The sequence below is a fragment of the Schistocerca cancellata genome, chromosome 7, assembly GCF_023864275.1.
Source record: "Schistocerca cancellata isolate TAMUIC-IGC-003103 chromosome 7, iqSchCanc2.1, whole genome shotgun sequence".
Taxonomy (NCBI): domain Eukaryota; kingdom Metazoa; phylum Arthropoda; class Insecta; order Orthoptera; family Acrididae; genus Schistocerca; species Schistocerca cancellata.
Window position 1 is genome coordinate 478,932,909 of NC_064632.1, and position 21,323 is coordinate 478,954,231.

Below are 21,323 nucleotides of genomic sequence, written 5' to 3' on the forward strand. Positions count from 1 at the left end.
ACAATCCCTCACTCCCCCCCCCCCCCCACCCCTCCCCCCCACCCCACAGATTTCCTGGTAGTTGTTCCGAATAGTTGGACAGTGTTTGCAGATCATTTTTCTCTCTTTAGTGTCGTCTTGTTTGCGAGCACTGGAGCAAGCTAATGTTAGATTGTTGCTCATTTCTACAACACTTTCTTCTCATTGATTTCTCAGTGTGCGACGCCTAAGCGTATCTATCTGTCGAACATGACACGCTTGTTTGCTACACACACACACACACACACACACACACACACACACACACAAAAATTTAACCAAGCTTTAGCACGTTGGGTGCTGGGAGCAGATATAAGGGTGGGTGGGTGGGTGGGTTGGAGAAGTAAGGGACTCCTGCCTCCCATATACACTGTCGTAGGCCAGCAGAGGTGACGTATGGAGGCAAAGATCACTCTCACGATTTTATACAGCCTAAACTGAAATCGTGTGTTTTCAAATTACGGACAATTTAACTGGATAATTTTTGCGGGGGATACCGAGAGCGAGCGAATAAAGCAGTAGAAGTAAGCCGGTATTGACGTATTTCCGCTCATGCCAACCTGTTCGTATTAGCATTTTACATGTACTACTATACAACGCTAATGCGAACAGTGTTCTTTGGTTATTGGGGTTTGTATGAACGGAAATACGTCAATCCCACCCTGCTTCTACTGCCTTATTCTCTCGCTCCCTCCCTGCATCCCCCGCAAAAAATATCCAGTTAAATGGTCCGTATAGTGCGAACTCCATTTTGGTATAATCCTTACAGATTTCACTTGCCGCCTCGCCGATAGCACAGACAATGTTACTCTGTGCCGATAGTCCACTCGCGAGTAGTACAGGCGCCAGTCTATTTAGCTCGATTGTCGTACATTTTGGTGAACAAATAAGAGACGAAAGAGTTAGACGGTTGTGTTGTTTTGTTGTTGCAGGGCGTCCCGTATGTTGGGGAGCTGCCGGTGGTGCTACAGCCGGGACGCATGGTACTGGTGCAAGGTCGAGTCACTCCAAACGCCATCAGGTGAGGCAGTGTACTCACATCATCAGGCACATTACTTCTGTTACTTATATCTGCTACCTTCACCGAAGGAATCTTTCCTTATCTTTCGTAATTTTTGAAACCTTTATTAAGATTATGTATACTGGCATGCACTAATGGTACAAAACATTGTGACGACCTGCTTACGGGACTGGTTCGCGAACGCAAGGGGAAATCTTGAAAAAATTGTCTTTTTTTCTAAATACTATAGCTCAAAGAATAAGAGTTGTAAGCCCGTATAATACTAACCATTTTAACAGACTTGTTGGGTATAATTTGATATATGAATCTCAACTTTCGGTCTCTCCGTTTTTTCTGATTTATACACTCCTGGAAATGGAAAAAAGAACACATTGACACCGGTGTGTCAGACCCACCATACTTGCTCCGGACACTGCGAGAGGGCTGTACAAGCAAAGATCACACGCACGGCACAGCGGACACACCAGGAACCGCGGTGCTGGCCGTCGAATGGCGCTAGCTGCACAGCATTTGTGCACCGTCGCCGTCAGTGTCAGCCAGTTTGCCGTGGCATACGGAGCTCCATCGCAGTCTTTAACACTGGTAGCATGCCGCGACAGCGTGGACGTGAACCGTATGTGCAATTGACGGACTTTGAGCGAGGGCGTATAGTGGGCATGCGGGAGGCCGGGTGGACGTACCGCCGAATTGCTCAACACGTGGGGCGTGAGGTCTCCACAGTACATCGATGTTGTCGCCAGTGGTCGGCGGAAGGTGCAAGTGCCCGTCGACCTGGGACCGGACCGCAGCGACGCACGGATGCACGCCAAGACCGTAGGATCCTACGCAGTGCCGTAGGGGACCGCACCGCCACTTCCCAGCAAATTGGGACACTGTTGCTCCTGGGGTATCGGCGAGGACCATTCGCAACCGTCTCCATGAAGCTGGGCTACGGTCCCGCACACCGTTAGGCCGTCTTCCGCTCACGCCCCAACATCGTGCAGCCCGCCTCCAGTGGTGTCGCGACAGGCGTGAATGGAGGGACGAATGGAGACGTGTCGTCTTCAGCGATGAGAGTCGCTTCTGCCTTGGTGCCAATGATGGTCGTATGCGTGTTTGGCGCCGTGCAGGTGAGCGCCACAATCAGGACTGCATACGACCGAGGCACACAAGGCCAACACCCGGCATCATGGTGTGGGGAGCGATCTCCTACACTGGCCGTACACCACTGGTGATCGTCGAGGGGACACTGAATAGTGCACGGTACATCCAAACCGTCATCGAACCCATCGTTCTACCATTCCTAGACCGGCAAGGGAACTTGCTGTTCCAACAGGACAATGCACGTCCGCATGTATCCCGTGCCACCCAACGTGCTCTAGAAGGTGTAAGTCAACTACCCTGGCCAGCAAGATCTCCGGATCTGTCCGTCCCCCATTGAGCATGTTTGGGACTGGATGAAGCGTCGTCTCACGCGGTCTGCACGTCCAGCACGAACGCTGGTCCAACTGAGGCGCCAGGTGGAAATGGCATGGCAAGCCGTTCCACAGGACTACATCCAGCATCTCTACGATCGTCTCCATGGGAGAATAGCAGCCTGCATTGCTGCGAAAGGTGGATATACACTGTACTAGTGCCGACATTGTGCATGCTGTGTTGCCTGTGTCTATGTGCCTGTGGTTCTGTCAGTGTGATCATGTGATGTATCTGACCCCAGGAATGTGTCAATAAAGTTTCCCCTTCTTGGGACAATGAATTCACGGTGTTCTTATTTCAATTTCCAGGAGTGTATTTTGTATTGCAAGTGAAATAAAGCATGTTTATTGTTTTTGTACAGCCTAGATACACATATCTCGAAATAAAAGCAAAGTAGAAGCTTCATTTTTTCCTTGAAGTTCTGTGTACTATTATGTTTAAGGTAGACTCAAAAAGATGCTGTCATAAATTACGATTAAGAATATTTTAATAATGATTATCAAAAAAATTCAATTGTTAGCCCATAGTTTTTCTTTAAAAAGTATTTAATTTTCAAATTTGAATCATAAGAATATTCTACGTTTCAGTTAAATTCGTTTTAAGATAGTATACAAAATTTCAGCCGTCCATCTTTAATAGTTTTCAACCAATATGTGCCAGAACATAAAAAATGAACATCCGGGAAATTCAAGTTAAAGCTTGTTTCTCTGTCTACCCTGCAGAACACAAATGCATCCCAGGTCCGTATTATTTCTTGTTTGTGGTGGTGGTCTGTCTCCCACTTCTTTTTCAGACTACTTCTTATTCTTGCCTCTTTGGCGGCTTCTATCACTGATTTCTCTGCTTCGACGAATCGTCTGCGGTCAATGGCAATTAAATATCTTCACATATTTAGTCCACCAACCAACTCCCAACAATTCGGTAGCGTTAAATCATGATACTGCAATCCTCACTGAAACGTAGCACACTTACTTTCAAAGCGCTTAGTCCTACCACAACAATTTTTGGTATCTCTTCCAATTTACGCATGTTAAAACTGTCATTTTGGTCTTGAGTTCTACCAGGTGGTTGTAAAGTGCGGCTACTTACGGACATCCAATGCGGGCTGTAATTACAATATGACAATGAAACTTGCTAGATATGCTTATGCGAAACAGATGTACGCCCGAAAAAATTAGTTCCAGTTTTGGCCACCAGAGGCAAATCTGGTACTCTACGGCATTTCTGGTGCTCTCATTGGACAAACTATTTAAGCGACAGTAAATAATAAAATCAGTTTTATACCTTTCTCACTTGTTTCACGTTTTCTGCACACGCCCCTTTCTTAATCCACTGTATGGGGAAACATTTCTTTGCTACTTTCTTGCATTCGCAGCGCAAAATTTGGACCCGGTGGCCAAAACTGGAACTAATTTTTTCCAGCGTAAATTGGTTCCGCATTAGAGAATTGAATATCTACAAAGTTTCGGTTCCATACTGTAACTACAGCCCGCACTGGACCTGTATGAGTAGCTGCACTTCCAATTATAGCCGCTTTGTATCATGAAATTACTTCTCTAATAATTTTTTGTAGCTAAGACATTTGAGACTAAAAAGTCATGAAAAAGAAACAAATGAGCACAAAATTCTGTTTTTTAACAGAACTGTGTACGCGACTTGGTGGGCGTCTTCGTGTTTGCAGACACTTTTAAATTCCTCTAATTTTGGACTTTCTTCGGTGTAATTTCCGCGAAGTAAACTTTTTCTTCTTCAGAAAATTGCAGACAATTTTTATGACAAAAACTAAAAAAAAGCTTTTTGACACTTATTTACGTACTACTCCCCCTGATAGCACGTTTGTACACTTTTGGAATGCAATACAGCAGCGATTCTGTGTGGCGTGCATTGGACAAGCCCCGATATGTTTCGAGAAGTGTGTGTCTACGCGAAGGCCACGCAGTTCCCGAAAATTACGGGCCGGTGATTTTGTGGGTGCGGGGTTGGCGCCTGGTAGCGTCCCAAAAGTGTTCCATCACATCCAGACTGGGTGAATTTGATGCGCAAGATGTCAACGTGAATTCACTATTGTGCTCCTCAGACAACTGTAGCAAGAAGCTGGTCATTTCACACTGACAGGTACTCAGCTTTAGAATACCATCACCGTGTGGTAAAACAAGCTTGAAGGGATGCAGATGGCCCGTAAATACAGGGAGACAGTTATTGAACTGTATGAAGTCAAATCGTCATAACTTGTGAACGGTTTGCGTTAGGACGTGCAAATTGCACGGTTGGCCGCGGGGCGAGATGGGAATTGCGAGGGTAATCCCAAAAGTAAGGTCTCCTATATTTTTATAAGAACAGAACTCTGTTTGTGTAGCAGTTGGTCACACTGTTATAAAGAGTGCTTCACGCGCTGTGTGTAAACATGCGCACGCCGCCCTGAGGCGCTCAGTCTTGGCTTGGCAGCCGTTGAGAATGGAGCTCCCGTTGGATGTTACCGCCGAGTGGGAATTGCGCGCAGTTATTCGGTTTTTGAACGCAGAGGGCATTGCGTCGATTGAAATCCATCGCCAATTGACATGGTGAGTCGTGCATGGATGTCAAAAATGTTCGTAAGTGATGTAGAGAGTTTGCAGCTGGTCGGACCGAAATTCACGACGAACAAAAGAGCGGGAGACCGTCAATTTCTTAGGAGACAGTGTTGAAGGTTGAGCAAAGCATGCGTGAAGATCGGTGGATCAGCCTGGATGATCTCTGCACGTTGGTTCCTGATGTTTCCCGAAGCACCGCTCACAGAATTTTAACAGAAACATTGAACTACCGGAAGGTGTGCGCAAGATGAGTGCCACGCATGCTGACTGAGGACCATACGCGGCAACGAGTTGATACCCCCTGCGTATTTCTTCACCGCCTTGCAGCCGAACAGGACAACTTTCTGGACTCAATTGTCACGGGTGACGAAACCTGAGACGAAGGAACAATCACGCTGAGGCGGCATCCTTCTTCGCCAAAGCCGCCGAAATTCAAACAAACTCAGTCTGCCGGTAAAGTCATGACATCCGGTTTTTTGGGATCGGAAAGGGGTATTGTTGGTCGACTTTATGCCCACTGGGACCACAATTAACGTTGACAAGTACTATGAGACTCAGAAAAAACTCAAACGGGCAATTCAGAACCGGAGAAGAGGAATGTTGAGCAAGGGCGTACACATTCTCCATACAACGCTCGCCCACACATCGCTCGGCAAACCGTTGCTCTCCTACAACAGTTTCAATGGAACATAATCACCCACCCACCCTATAGCACTGACTTGGCGCCCAGTGACTATCACCTGTTCCCTACGTTAAAAGAACATTTGGCCGGGAAGCGATTCAGCTCCGACGACGTGGTGAAAGAAGAGGTTCGTAACTTTCTGAACAGCATGGCGGCGAGCTGGTATGACATGGGCACACAAAAACTGCCACAGCGTCTACAAAAAGGCATCGACAGAGATGGTGATTATGTCGAAAAATAGCTAAATGTTCAAGCTGTAAACTGATGTAAACTATTGTAGAAATAAACAGGTCTATGTATTTTAAAAAATAGGAGACCTTACTTTTGGGATTACCCGCATAGTATGCGCATGCATGGTTTGGTTTAGCGACGAAGCCCATTTTCATTTTGACGGGTTCGACAATAAGCAAAATTGGCGCATTTGAACGACTGGGAATCCGCATTTCGCGATCGAGAAGTCCCTTCACCCTCAACGGGTGATGGTATGGTATGCAGTGTCCAGTCACGGAATAATCGGTGCGATATTCTTTGTTGGCCCGGTGACTACCGAGCGGTACGTGAAGGTTTTGGAAGATGATTTCATTTCCGTTATCCAAAGTGACGCTGATTTCGACAAGTTGCTGTTCATGCAACACGTAGCTCGACCCCATTGAAGCAGGAGTGTGTCTGATGTGCTGATGGAGCACTTTGGGGACTGCATTCTGGCTCTGGGGTACCCAGAGGCCACTGGCATGGACCTCCGGATCTGAACACATGCGACTCCTTTTTGTGGGGCTATATTAAAGACAAGATGTACAGCACTAACCCCAAAACCATTGCTGAGCTGCAAGCAGCCGTTCAGGAGCTCGTCGACAGCATCGATGTTCCGACACTTCAGAATGTCGCTAGCGCCACATCATCGCCAATGATGGCAGACATATCGAACATGTCATAACCTAAATCCGGGTATCTGTAGTGACGTTCACATGTTGCATAAAGTGTGTACACGCCGTAGGCTGTAACAATTTTTTTTTTTTCATATAGTTCGATAATTGTCACCATGTGTGTTCACATAGCCCACAGCTGTCATGGTATGTTACATTAAGACATAGGTTCCATAGAGGTTCCGGTGAACTTGTGAACAGGTGAAAGCCTGCGATAGCATAATACTGCCCCATCACCACTACCACCAGACTGCGTCCATGGGGTGGTGCATATTTCGAGCAGCCGGTCGCCTGCTCCTGGTCTCACCACCCTTCTGCCACCTTCCATAGATGGTAGCTTTCGAACAACCGACTAACGTCGCCGTTTCCGTAACGCTCATGCCCAGGCACTGGGCCACAACAATCTTGTCGGAGTCGCTTATGTCTGTGGACTTCATTATTTGCGATCACTATCAATGCTAGAATGATTCCCTATTCGTCTCATATCTGCTTATATATTTTACTTGCCGCATCTTGTGTCCGCAACGCCATATTAGGCATTGAGTCTCGACGTGGTCAGTGGCCATAATGTTTTTGCCTCATCAGTTTTTAAAAAGTCCATACCTCACACAACTGTTTTCGTGCTCTACCGCGGAAGTAAATTAATGTTCGCGCTCATCGTCAGAAGTAATGCATGAGTGAATTGTAACACATTAAAATTATTTGAATAAAAAGTCGATATCTCATGTAAGTTGTATATATTTCATTTGCTAACGAGTTTCGGTCATTCATCAGATCATATTTTTTTTACGCAACAAGCTCGAGTATCGCTTTTTGTAAGCGCTCGAGGAATGAGTAAAGTCATAGAAGTAAAATAGTATAATATAAAAAGATCTGTACCCTTGGGGATAGCAGGGATTGGTGACGAAGCAAGACGCTCTGGAGGCGTGTGGGACACTGCTGAGTAAAGCTGAGTCACTCTTGGTTTTATAGCGAAAGCTCCGCCCACGCCTACCACGTAACGTTACCAGTAGCCATTCGTAGAGAACCGTTACTGTAATCTGCCAGAGCTGTTTTTGAATGTGTATTGTTACAAGTTAGTCATAGGAAAAAACACTGAAAACAGTTAAGGATAATTTGAATATACATACATACACCTGTAGAGGACAGGTTGTACTGAAATGAGCCATAGTCACTTCGGGAGACGTTCTATCTAAGAACAGTTGATAATGTTCGTCCTTTATGTGTATTTATAACATCCATAACTGTATTTTCTATGGTTTTTAACTGATAATAACATACCTTTACAAACAGCTATCGCAGGTTACGCTACCGGTTCTCTACAATTGCCTGTAGGTGACGTCATCTAGGAGGGGTCCTAGATGACGTCACCAAAGATATATCAGGTATTTATTTTATACTGTTTTACTTCTATGATTGTATTCATTCCTCGGCCACTTATATACAGTATGCGATACTCAATTTACAGAGTAAAGAAATGGTTTGATGATGGCCTGATAAATGACCGAAACCGATCACCAAATGAAATAATACACAACTGTTACATTGAAATAATTTTAATGTACTGTAGTTTTACCTATCGTTGTTTTCCTAAGGACAGTGTTGCAAAAACAAAAAATTTAAGCATTAAAAATACCAGCACACATGACATCTGACATCTCTGCATCCACTGTACAAATGGTGACCCTGACGCAATAAATGCTTACCTCTCGTTGTTAAGAACTTAGCGGTAGTACCAAATAAGAATGACTTGGACACCGAAAACAAAATAGAAAATACATCTATGCAGTTGTCGGAAACTATAAGTATCGAAGGAGAATATCAAAAGAACTATATACATGTCAAAATGAGCTGAAGTTCTGTCAAGGAGGCAACGCTTAGATTGACACTAGAAACTTGTTGTTGCTCTGTGTGGGAAGAAGCTAGGAGCTTGAAAAAGATTCGTCCACTAAGAGCTCTAAAGTCTGATTTTAAACTCTGTTATCAACAGCTCGAAACGTTGTACCAGTGAATCTGGAGAAATCGAGCAGAATAGAAGAGCTGCACTTAGGGAGCTGAACAAAATTCCTAGCTTCTTCTCTTAGTATTGGCTCTTGAAAATTAGTAAATAGACCTTCGGGGGATAACAGCATCTTTCTTCAAGCGTCTGCCAGGTCAGATTTTTCAGCATTTCCGTGACGTTGTGTCGAATGTTAGATTAATCTTTCACCGTTCGTGTTGCCCTTCTGATTATAACTTCAGTATTCACTGTCAGGTGGCCGACGGAGTGGCCGTGCGGTTCTAGCCGCTACAGACTGGAACCGCGAGACCGCTACGGTCGCGGGTTCGAATCCTGCCTCGGGTATGGATGCGTGTGATGTCCTTAGCTTAGTTAGGTTTAAGTAGTTCTAAGTTCTAGGGGACTGATGACCTCAGTAGTTAAGTCCCGTAGTACTCAGAGCCATTTATTTCACTGTCAGGCCTGTTTGGTAGGTTCCCACAAAATCGAGCAATTTCTAGGACGGGTCGCGTTCATTGGCGTCGGCAGATATTCATCTAAAATGGCCCAAGAATGAAATTTGACAGGAAGATTACCAAACTTACTGTCTCTCAAACTATTGATAGATACATACTCAGTACTTTTGAGGACGACTACTTTTATACCTAAACGCTAATTACATTTCAATAGTATACGCAAAATTTGGGTGTGGATGCTACAGTTTGATTCAGCCATCTGAAATTATATCCCCATTCGATTACAACCAGGCTATCCAACTAGTTACGAAATACAGCTAGAAAATATTCGGAAAATTTGTTTCGTACCTAGTGTATTCCCATAATACACGGTCCAGTCACATAAACTGTAAGGTGGCTATAATTTCGCACCTTACAAGCACTCATCCGCATACTTTGCCGTGATCTACAACCACATTAGGTATTATTTGATAGGTAGTACATCGTATATATGAATATTTAAAGGAGACTGACATTGTCACGTACGCCTTGTAAATAATTGTTAACACTTATTGCATGAAAGGTGACGGAGTGTCTTTATTATAAAAACGGCGTATGATTGCCTATACTAGTAGAGGTTGGAACGCCAGTGGAGCAGTGGAGATGAAACGGCAGGCTACTCAAGCTCTGGGTGGAAGGCCCGAACAGGTGTCTGTCTTGCTTAAACACAGGAAATATCAAGACGGATGTCGTAGCACCTAAGCGCTGGAGCACAATAGAATAGCGACCGGCCGGTGTTGTAACTTGACGGGAAGGATTATACTTCGGAAACTACGAAAATCAGACGCAGCTGAGACGAACGAGGAAGCGTCACCTCGGAAACCATGCAGGCTGTGTTTTTACTCAGAAGCGTACCATTGTATGAGTATAGGTATTTCCTCGCAAACTTTCCGCGCTGGACGACAAAAGACTAAAATATGGTTGGTCGGTGTTCGGAAGAATCTGTAGAGAGGGAGAATATTCCGTGGTTTCGGGAATATGATTCGTTTTCGGAATTACGATGGTGGGGAGCTGAGCCTTGGTGGGAGGCCAGCGCTGGAGAGACGAGGTCTTCCGTTGTGAGCGCCCATGTGTGACGGTCGCTCGATATCAGCTTTGTTGCTACAGACGGACTTGCTGTCTTTTCTCTGAGGAGAGTTTATAGTTAGAACAGTTAGGCACTGTACTGTTGCGAACCTATAAGATTCTAGACTTCATCTCCGGGTTGGAAGTCGTTATGGAGTACTCAGCGATCAGTAATTGAGAGCACTTCCTCTGCCTATATTTACGTTGAGACATCTGAACTCCGTCCTTGTGGCTGGGAGTTCGCGTTTCTCGTTTGTAGAACACAGAGGGGAGAAGACTGTATTAGAGTATATTAGTCAGAGGACGGCCCTCTGCCGTCCTAGTGTTTGAAAAGAGTTTGTTTGTGGCTGGAGTTCTTCCATCGCGCAGACGAGTACGAGAACCATCACTTCGACGCACCGGACGCAGTACATAGGGTGATATCGCAAACTGCTTCGGCTTATTAGGGCTATAAAAGCTAAACAGCTGTGATCACGTTAGTTTATTTCCTCTGAGGTTCCACACCACCGTAGATCATCTTTGAAAGTAGTGTCTTCTAGTGTTTGGTATGTAGATTATATTAGACCACGCAGTCATAATAAGGGGCAGAGTTGGGCAATTGATTAGTAATTTTACTTAGGAAATGTAAACTTTTTAATATAAAGGTTTTTTAAATCTACAATTAATATATAAGCAGGAACAACGTTTATCATTTAGTAGAATTAGTCGCCTTCATCATTCATGTATGTTTATAGTGTAATTTACAGAATTAAGAGATCCTAAGATCTGCTTCAGGGGGTAGTCAGACAGGGCCAAATCTTCATTTAGCGTTTATTATTTTCCATTGCGCACATTCATCTTAAACCCGCCTGGAGTAACATCTTGGAAAATGTGACCACCACCTGTGTTCGATGTCAACGCGCAATAACTACTCACAGACGGAAGGTGGCGGTACTAGCGAAGGAGGGTTCTGGAAAACAGTGCATTCGTTGTCGTGATCATTGGCTTTCAGGCCAGTGTGTAAACTGTTCTCAAGCCGCTGTGACTAAGGCATGCAGTGAATGCAAAACGGCGCTGTCCAAAACCGACACCACGGGAACCGTGGTCCACCACGGGATGTGGTATCGATAGCTACGATGCCACAACAGGTCCGCTCTACTAGGTTGGCACTACGAGAAACACCGACGACAGCGCCCTCTACCCGATGCTGTCGAGGTCGACGAGCTCCGCAACTGCTTTAGCCCATTTCATCAGGTGCAGACAGCCAGGACACTTCGCTTCAACTTCGCACCACCTTGCAAGTTATGTAATATGTTTTCATATGTTATCCGCTAGTAAAGGTGCCTTAACTGTATGTGCAGTACCGAGAGATTAGTATCTTTTCCTGTTCGTTACCCATGCGCCGCCTCCCAGGCGGGATACAAAACGGGCCGTAGATGACAGGGATGAGCGGAGGCTGCGGAGATATGTACGGGCCAATAGACGTGCAGCTGTCGAGAAACTCACCATCCAGATGAACCAAGGGACTGCCATCAGTGTTTCGTCAACGACGGTGCAGCGAACGCTGATGCATATGCGCCCCCGCAGCAAGCCGCTCTGCATCGGCGAAGAAGGCAGGAAATCGCACGCCGACACCGCAAATGGACGTCCACTAGGAAGGCGACAGGCGCGTGGAAGGCGTGAAAAGACTGAAAGTAAATACCCTGCAACAGTTGTGGTCTGGGGAATGTATTCGTAACATTCCATGTGCGGTCTCGTCATTCCGAAGGCGCAATACATCAACGTAAGTATGCATCTAGCCTTGGTGACAATGTCCACCCCTACATGTAGTTTGTTTTTTCTCGGCGCGATGGCATGCGGCAGCAGTACAATGCAACGTGTCGAAGAGCTCGCAGTGTGCGTGCCTGATTCGAAGAGCACTCTACCGGCCACCAGATTCCCCAAATTTAAACCAAAACGAGAATCTGTGGGACTGTCTCTATAGGGCTGTTGGCGTCATGGATGCTCAACCGAGAAACCTGGGCAATGCAGGCGGCACGGCTCCACATCCCTGTTTGTGTCTTCCAGAACCTCATTGACATTCGTCCTGCGCGTCTCGCAGTGGTCTGCACTGCAAAAGTTGGTTATTCAGAGTTTTGACAGGTGGTCACATTAATATGACTGAACAGTGTATTTGGCTGACACTGAAAATTAAAAATCTCGAATAAAAACAAGTTATAATGATTGAGAAAATCCTGTTGGATATAAAAAGTAACCAACAACAAAAGCTACGTCAGTGCTTCTCGACAAGGAGAAAAAACAAACTAAAAAACGCTTTATCAGCCTTGATGGCTTCTATAGCACTTCGTTTGCATACAAAACTTCATATACACTACTGGCCCTTAAAATTGCTACACCACGAAGATGACGTGCTACAGACGCGAAATTTAACCGACAGGAAGAAGATGCTGTGATATGCAAATGATTAGCTTTTCAGAGCATTCACACAAGGTTGGCGCCGGTGGCGACACCTACAGCGTGTTGACATGAGGAAAGTTTCCAACCGATTTCTCATACACAAACAGCAGTTGACCGGCGTTGCCTGGTGAAACGTTGTTGTGATGCCTGGTGTAAGGAGGAGAAATGCGTACCATCACGTTTTCGACTTTGATAGAGGTTGCTTATCACGATTGCGGTTTATCGTTTCGCGACATTGCTGCTCGCGTTGGTAGAGATCCAGTGACTATTAGCAGAATACAGAATCGTTGGACTCAGGGGGGTAATACGGAACGCCGTGCTGGATCCCAGCGTCGTATCACTAGCAGTCGAGATGACAAGCATGTTATCCGCATGGCTGTAACGGATCGTGCAGCCACGTCTCGATCCCTGAGTCAACAGATGGGGACGTTTCCAAGGCGTATCAAGGCCGTTATTACGGCCAGAGGTGGTTGTTCTGGGTACTGATTTCTCAGGATCTATGCACCCAAATCGCGTGAAAATGTAATCACATGTCAGTTCTAGTACAATATATTTGTCCAATGAATACCCGTTTATCATCTGCATTTCTTCTTGGTGTAGCAATTGTAATGGCCAGTAGTGTATGATTACGTTAATTGATGCAGTACATTACTTTCATGCTTTCTGTTTTCTCAATCTTAACTGTCATAACTAAAGTTCAGCAAAATGAGTTTTGAAAGCTACACTTTTCGGACTGTTACTGTAAAGTGTAGCCCAGGAGCAGTTTGATACTAGATGAACGTTGGGAAATTTCCTTAAACCAGCCGGTACAAACTACTGATAGCAGCCTACAACTGACACAAGGCAGTTCTCGTGTATTCGGTTAGTCATATTATTGTACAGCCGTTCCAACTGAATTGTAGGATTCGCATCCCTATGGATGCTTGTCGCCTTGAGTTGCAACCCCTAAAATCCGAGAAGGTCCCACCTCTTGGAGCGGACGTCTTTTCGATCTTGAAATTTCACACTATATTTTGTTTTTTCGAATGATAGATCAGGCTCTGTAGACTAAATATAAATGTATACACCTAAATTATAGCGTACTGCGTTCTCGAGAGTCTACTGCAGTAACTCTGCCGTGGAAAACCGAGTGTAGTCTCAGAAAACCATCAAGTGTCTCCTTCGTCCACAGACAATGGGTTGTGTGTCAGTAGTCCAGGAGAGATGGGACGTATATGAAGGAACTGGGGACGAATGATCGAGACGTATACTGCTACCATGTATGTGTTGTGTTGGGAATTGGCATGGAATTCCGCGAGACAGTGTGTTGGACTAGTCTCTTTTTGCAGTTAGACAGCTTCTGTACTAGTAAATGACAGGTAAAAATGGGGATAATATTTCGGTCTGGCTCTGTAAAAGCGCAAATCCGTCATGACTAAATAAAACCACCGAAACTGCTGCTGCAACAAGAAATAGTCATAGTATTTCTCGGTGATGACGGAGTGGGCCGGCCGCTGTGGCCGAGCGGTTCTAGGCTCCTCAGTCCGGAACCACGCTGCTGCTACGGTTGCAGGTTCGAATCCTGCCTCAGAGATGGATGTGTGTGCTGTCCTCAGGTTGGTTAGGTTTAAGTAGTTCTAAGTCCAGGGGACTGATGACGTCAGATGTTGAGTCCTGTGGTGCTTAGAGCCATTTCAACCATGACGGAGTGGGAAAGACGGTCGCCGGAAGCAGTAAAAACAGGCTACCGTTTGTCAAACTATTTGATCCCCTGTACATATTGGGATCCCAGCGAATGAAGATGCCTACAGCTTGGCAAAGCTGGCTATGAGGATGACACTTTCGGAAATGGGGGTCCCAGAACTAGACCTTCGGTTGACTCTATGCCATCAGTTGTTGGATGTCTGGTACTCGGAATGGTTCGCCCTGGACTCCCCAAACAAACTTAGGGTAATAAAGGAGACCCTGACCACGTGGCAATTTCCCTTCGCACTTCTCACAGGGAATCCATTTCCTTTGTTGGCTCGCTCACCTTACCCCCTCTCACTTCCGTTCTACATCTCCTTCATTTTCTCGCAATCTTATTGTATCTTGCGTAGAATCGGGTTTCCCAGGCATTGCCTATTGAACTCTTCTTCTGAGGGTTACTCCTATGTAGGATGAAGGGACTGATGACGTCGCAGTTTGGTCCGTTTAACTCCAAAAACCAACCAGACTGTTCGACGATGGAGCACTTCCTATCTAACCCAAAAAAGGGACGAAGCAGTCATCACTTGCCCACTGACCGGACACAGGTGAATGACATGCTTATCTCTCAATGCACCAACATTCGCCTGTATGCAGTGTTGTCGGCTACTGTGGGAGTCAGCACTGACACAAAACGAGGAAGGAGATAAGTTGCGATGGCCGGTGGTAGAAATCCAAAATGATCTGTACAACCCACTTGTAGATTAATGAAAAGAAGGAAAGAAACATAACTTCTCGTTATGAGTGGCTTGATATCCTTCCTGTGCCTCGTACATGCAATTACATGGTAACAGTATTACTACTTCGGAATGCAGGCTAAGTATCGTCTTATTATTACTCAGTACTGACGCTCTCGATGTGTGCGACCGAACTGAGACCGACCAGCGATGGGCAGGTAGTTAAGTCAGCGAGACAGGGGGCGCTGAACTCGGTCTTCCTGGAGGTGTGGCGCTGTCCGCTTTTTCCAGTGGCGCGCTGGTTAGCTCCTGCTTGACTCTGTTTTTCGGCGCTGCGCTGGTCGGTGTAAAGTCGATGCTTTATAACTGCACATGCAGTATAGTGGCATAGCACTTTTGTTTTAACGTCGTGTATTTTGTATACTGACAGGATGGAAGCCATTGGTCTTCCAAGGGACTGAGCCTCAATTATAGGCGATAACGAGAAAATAGCAACAAAACTTGACATTTTGTCTGGCATCAAGACTCCTGCCCATTTTAATGGAATGGAGATTTTGATGTGTTTGTGGGTGGCTGGTTCACCCTATGAATTACGCAATAAGCGAGCCTTATTTATCCACTCAACACTTCAGGCTATACTGTGAATGTACAATGGTGGAAATTAGTATAAAGACATGTGGTTCTTTGTGGAAAAACGTGTTTGTTTACGTATTTAGTATTGCACTCATTTTTCCTGTACAATTTACACCAAAGCAAAGCAAAACACACTCTAATTTTAGCATTAGCATTGGTACTTTAAGAAATGTAAAGAAACAAAACAACCTTAGGGGTGGAAATTGTTATAAACGCACAGATGACTTGTCAGAATAACCTAACGTATTCAATAAAAAGATCACAATTATGTCCTAGTAGTTAGTCGAACTTCCATTGTTCTTAAAAACTGCAAAAATCCTCTTAGGCATTGATTCTTCCGAGATTGAGGTCCACTCCATTAGAATTTTAGTTTTCGGCTCGGCCACAGTCTCAGACTGTCGCCCATTGCGATACACACGACGTGGTAGGATGCCCCATAGATCTTCCGTGGCACTTAATCTGGATTTCTCGATGGTCAGCTCAGAAATGGAATTGTGAATTATCATCGTCAAATTCCTCATACTTACGAAGCAGTTCAGTTTTCAGCATTCCTATATAACCATCGGACTTCATTTTGGGGTGCAGCCATGCTCTATTGGACCTGTATTTAGCACAAAATGCTGCCCAGATCATAACGTTGCCACCGCCAAGATTTCTACTCTTCCGAACGTCTTTTCGTGTACAGAGATCATGCCAGTAATACTGAAAACCATCAGGACCATCCAAATTAAACTTTTCATCGCTGAAAATTACTTTTCTCCAGTCTACGGTCCACGACATATGTTCTTCTGCTAACTTGGGTCGAGCCTCCTTATGTGTATTGTTTAAAGCCGACTTACGGAGCCGTTTTTTGAGTGCCAGATTCGCTTCTTCAGCAAGGATTTATCTGACGCGTTGGCAGTGACTGATAAGTGCAAATAAGCCACCATTTGAGAGGAACGCAAGCCTCTGACGTTTGCTTTACGCAGAATGATATTTGACTGTTTCCTTAAAATTGTCTGAAATGATTAATTATGTTATTTTATGCTCCAGACATGCTTTTTTTGCTCTTGACTTTCAATTTTCTTTTATAAAAACGGAAATGCAAATCAAATTATTTTGAAAGCCCGTGAAAACGCTCCATTCGACTTATGTGATGCCTGTGACATCACTGGTTAGCACGCTGCTCCTACTATAATAATACTAATTCACAGTGACGTCTTGTTCTGATATTTACATTCCAGAAAATGGGTTCAAAATGGTATGCAGTACCATACTTTACAAATACATCTATAAAAACTCCTGAAAAGTTGTTTTTGAGTTCCAAAGAATGAGATATTTTAAATGTAGTTGCTCTGGAACGGCAAATCCCCACGACTTCGACGCACAAGTTCCCTAACTTAATTAAAAATGTTTTGCAGTGTGAAGTTAACATTAATTTACCTCCGGTATATGCTTTGCCACTGTTACGAGGAAGGATCGCGTCATTCAGCGAAATTAAACTCTTATTGAAAATTGTCGTTACACCCATCGTTATATAAATTATTCAAATGGTTCAAATGGCTCTGAGCACTATGGGACTTAACATTGAGGTCATCAGTCCCCTAGACTTAGAACTATTTTAACCTAACTTACCTAAGGACATCACACATCCATGTCCGAGGCAAGATTCGAACCTGCGACCGTAGCAGCAGCGCAGTTCTGGACGGAGGCCCCTAGAACCGCTCGGTCACAGCGTCCGGCTTATAAATTATTCGGTAGCTAAGTTGTTAGAATGGTAGACCGTCCAATGTTATAAGATGATTTCCATAGGTAGCTGGTTCGAATCCAATCGTAAAACGACCTGTCAGTCCTCTCATATGAAATCAGGTAACATTTACAGAACTTCACCACACCGATTAGCAACAGAATATTACTGTTTTCCTTGCTGTTTACATGCGCTTACATTTGCAGTCACTATTCACACACATCACGTTCAGAAATATATTTTTTAGCTAATGTGACCACGCTCTTTTTGCTATATTAGAAACATTTTTTTCTGTATTCATACTGTACAGCTAGGGTCCTTACTGTTTAAACGTTAGACGTTTCATCCTCTTACATAAAGATGAAGTAAATCTGCTTCAGACTGAGGTTTGTGTACACTCGGTCATCACAACCCTTGCTGTGTGTTATCTGGATGTTGTACATCCTTTATATCTCTCCGTATAGAAAACCTCATCGTCCTACACCTCATTATACTGTGGGTGTATAGTGGTACCTTCACTACCAGCACTTCGTTCAAAAAAAAAAAAAAAATATGTTTGTTCGTAAAGTAAATGCATTTATCCTGTTGCCCATTTTTCAGAATAAGATTAATGCGAAGCTATATACAATGCATCCCACCATCGAAACAACTTCTACAATGAGTTCTTGCTAAAGCTATTTTCATATTTCGTGTTGAACTTTTAAAAATTTATAACCGTTGTAGGATTCGTACATCTGAATTCTTTGTCAGCAGTCAGATGAGCTGTCCGTTGCGCCACCGAACGCTTGCTCGGAACATCACCTCTGCTGAGTGAGTGCCTTCTCTAGAGGAAATTAGCACAAAGATTTGCCAAGAATAATTTTATTGTGCTTTGTGTCGTAGCTGATGGCTGGTAGTCAACAATCTACTTACCGTATACGGACCCATTTGGGTAAGTTCTACACTTCTTTAGTTTTGAGCGAGTTTAACGACGCTACAGGGGGCAGGGGCAAGTATATCGGTCTTTTCACATATCGCCGCTCTAATTGGGGGAGCATAAACGTATCATCTTTCACAAGGTTTCCACTACCAGCGTTCACAAAAATTCCATTCTGTTGTTATTTAAAAGTTGTAATTGCGTTTTTCACCACTAAATAGCTAAACTGTTGCAGAAGTAGTACTTAAAAATCTCGAAACTTCGGCTGACACTCCCTATAACGCACGTATAGCTTCATGTGACCTAGTCTGACGCCGCAAAAGCTTCAGCCAATAAAAGAGCGATTTCAGTCACGTGACAAATTCTTGATATTTAATGATTTTTAAGCTTTAATTACGTAAAAATAACATTTTGTTAGAGTATGTAAGTGCTGTTCGAATATTTAATCAATCAGAAGAACAAGAGTCCGAACCATACTAACAACATAGGAAAATAACCTATTAAACGTGTACCTGACGCTGACAGTTTTCGTGTCAGACCATATCTGCAGTCTGTGCCGCAGAGTGCACCTAAGAATAACACAACTGGAACGCGCGCGCGCGCACACACACACACACACACACACACACACACACACACACACTCCAAGCTGAAACTGTAGTGAACTGTTGGCATTCACCACTGTGCGCGTCATGTAACTAACCTGCCGTTACAACAGACTTCGACCCCCCCCCCCCTTCCTACCCGAAAGACTGTCTTTTTTTCTTTTTAAGAACTCTAATTCTCATGATGAAATGAGAAGTATTTTGTTCTGCTTTGTTGTAAACTGTCCGGGAAAATACGTGCAATACCAAATACGGAAATAATTTTTTTTCCGCAAATAGCCACGTGACTTCGTACTAATTTCCACCACTGTATGACAACAGTTTGAAAAAATATCCTGTAGAATGTACGTGAACCATTTTATGCCAGTAGCTCTTGATGTATGACTATCACTTTTCATTTTAACAGGAGTGGCTACCTGTCGAACCTTATTAACAGCTGGAGCAAATGGTACTGATGACCTCGATGTTTACTGCACAATAGTTTGAAACCCATCCGTTCTACAGCCAGAAATCCTTGAGAATGCTGTAAATAATAAAAAAAAAAGCCTATACTCAGATTACGGGAGGGGGAAAAAGGCCCCCTCTCGCCATTTTTTATTGTCTCCACTACCTTTTGCGCACGCCTTTGGTCGCACAAGTGCTTCGTAGATAGACTGAATTTTTCCAGTACAATATTTATTTATTTATTTATGCATTTATTTTACCTGGCAAGATTAGGGCCTTCAGACCCTCTCGTTGACCTAACCAGGCATACTCAGATTGAACGAATTTCAGTTTGTACAGAACATTATGGACACACCACGTGTTATACAGTATCAATGTTAAAGAAAAAATAGAGATTATAATATCCTATCAAGAACCTAAGTGTTCCACTTACTTTACTTGTGATTACGGGTGTGTAACCACAGTTGTTTTCAAATATCGTATTGTCTTGTAAGAACGAAACTAGCTTCCTTCTTTCTTTCATTCATTTAAAATGACGGATGCAGCATCATTCATCTGGAATGACTTTTTAATATGGCTACGGAGTCTGCGCTGATATGAAACGTTATGGCAGATTTAAACTGTGTGCCGGAGAGGGACTCGAACCCGGAACCTTTGCCTATCGCGGGCAAGCATCTACCGACTGAGATACCCAAGCACGACTCACCACCCGCCTCACAGATTTGCTTCCGCCTGCACCTCGTCTCCTACCTCCCAAATTTCATATACGTCTAATGTTCATCATCTGATAAAAATTTGATGTTTATTCGTTTTCTTTCTAGTTAACTGTACCCAGAACTACAGTTTAAGTTATCGTTCACAACACGAACGTAAACTAGAGAACATATGAAGCAATAAGTTTCTAGCCTATTTCTGAGACGCACAACTTTCTTTACTGTGGATTTTGTGTGTGTGTGTGTGTGTGTGTGTGTGTGTGTGTGTGTGTTCAAAAAAATGGCTCTGAGCACCATGGGACTTAACTTCTAAGGTCATCAGCCCCCCAGAACATAGAACTACTTAAACCTAACTAACCTAAGGACATCGAACCTACGACCGTAGCGGTCGCGCGGTTCCAGACTGTAGCGCCTAGAACCGCTCGGCCACCCCGGCCGGCTTGTGTGTGTGTGTGTGTGTGTGTGTGTGTGTGTGTGTGTGTGTGTGTGTGTGTGTGTGTGTGCGTGTGCGCGCTCTAGCAACAATTTTAAAATCATTGTAGTTACTCTGTCAAATCATGAAGGTAAAGTGCACTTCCTAAATCACACACCAGAGGCAGCACGTGATAACAAACTGCCTTTTTATCTGAAGAGGAGTTGGATAATGTGAACAGTAGTAGCTAAGTAAATTAGAACACACGAGATCAATTTATACCCTACAGATCCTCCTCTACATTTGAGTCGTTCGCTAGCGATGCGACGCAGTCAGCTGAGCGCGACGCAACCTGGCCACGCCCACCTGTTTATACTGCACATGCTTCCAGCAGCTGGGAGGCACAGCTGTCTAGAAAATTAAACACGCCGTGGCGTGCTGTCGTTATCAGGCTAGATGCAGACTCCTCAGCGTCACGCTGTACTCACGTTAGTCACGCGCGACTTCTCCTGTAGCGCAATTCTAGGCCACGTTCGGGGGTACCAGAAACAAACTGAGGTTTATGTTTACAAGTTGTGGGTTTGCGTCCCAATTATCATTTTCTCTTTACACGATATTTCGGCAACTTTTTTAGTTATATTCATTTGATGTCACGCGCGGATGTCGTTGATCTCAGTCTGCAATGTCCGTGTTAGGGATGGGAAAAACCGATACCGGTGTTTCAGTTTTGAATAAACGGTATTTTGTATTCGTTTGGTGATTTCTGTTATTTTTACAAATAACCGAACAAAAATCAAAATATCATTAGC

The 21,323-nt window shown here is 44.3% G+C and overlaps 1 protein-coding gene across 3 annotated transcripts in view; it reads left to right on the forward strand.

Annotated features, from left to right (window-relative positions):
• LOC126092354 (galectin-4-like) overlaps positions 1–21,323 on the forward strand; it is a 266,360-nt gene that overhangs the window by 187,161 nt on the left and 57,876 nt on the right. For all 3 annotated transcript variants that reach the window (XM_049907893.1, XM_049907894.1, XM_049907895.1), the window contains exon 2: positions 951–1,039. In XM_049907893.1, the coding sequence (XP_049763850.1) occupies positions 951–1,039 (89 nt within the window). The remainder of the gene's footprint in view (positions 1–950; positions 1,040–21,323) is intronic.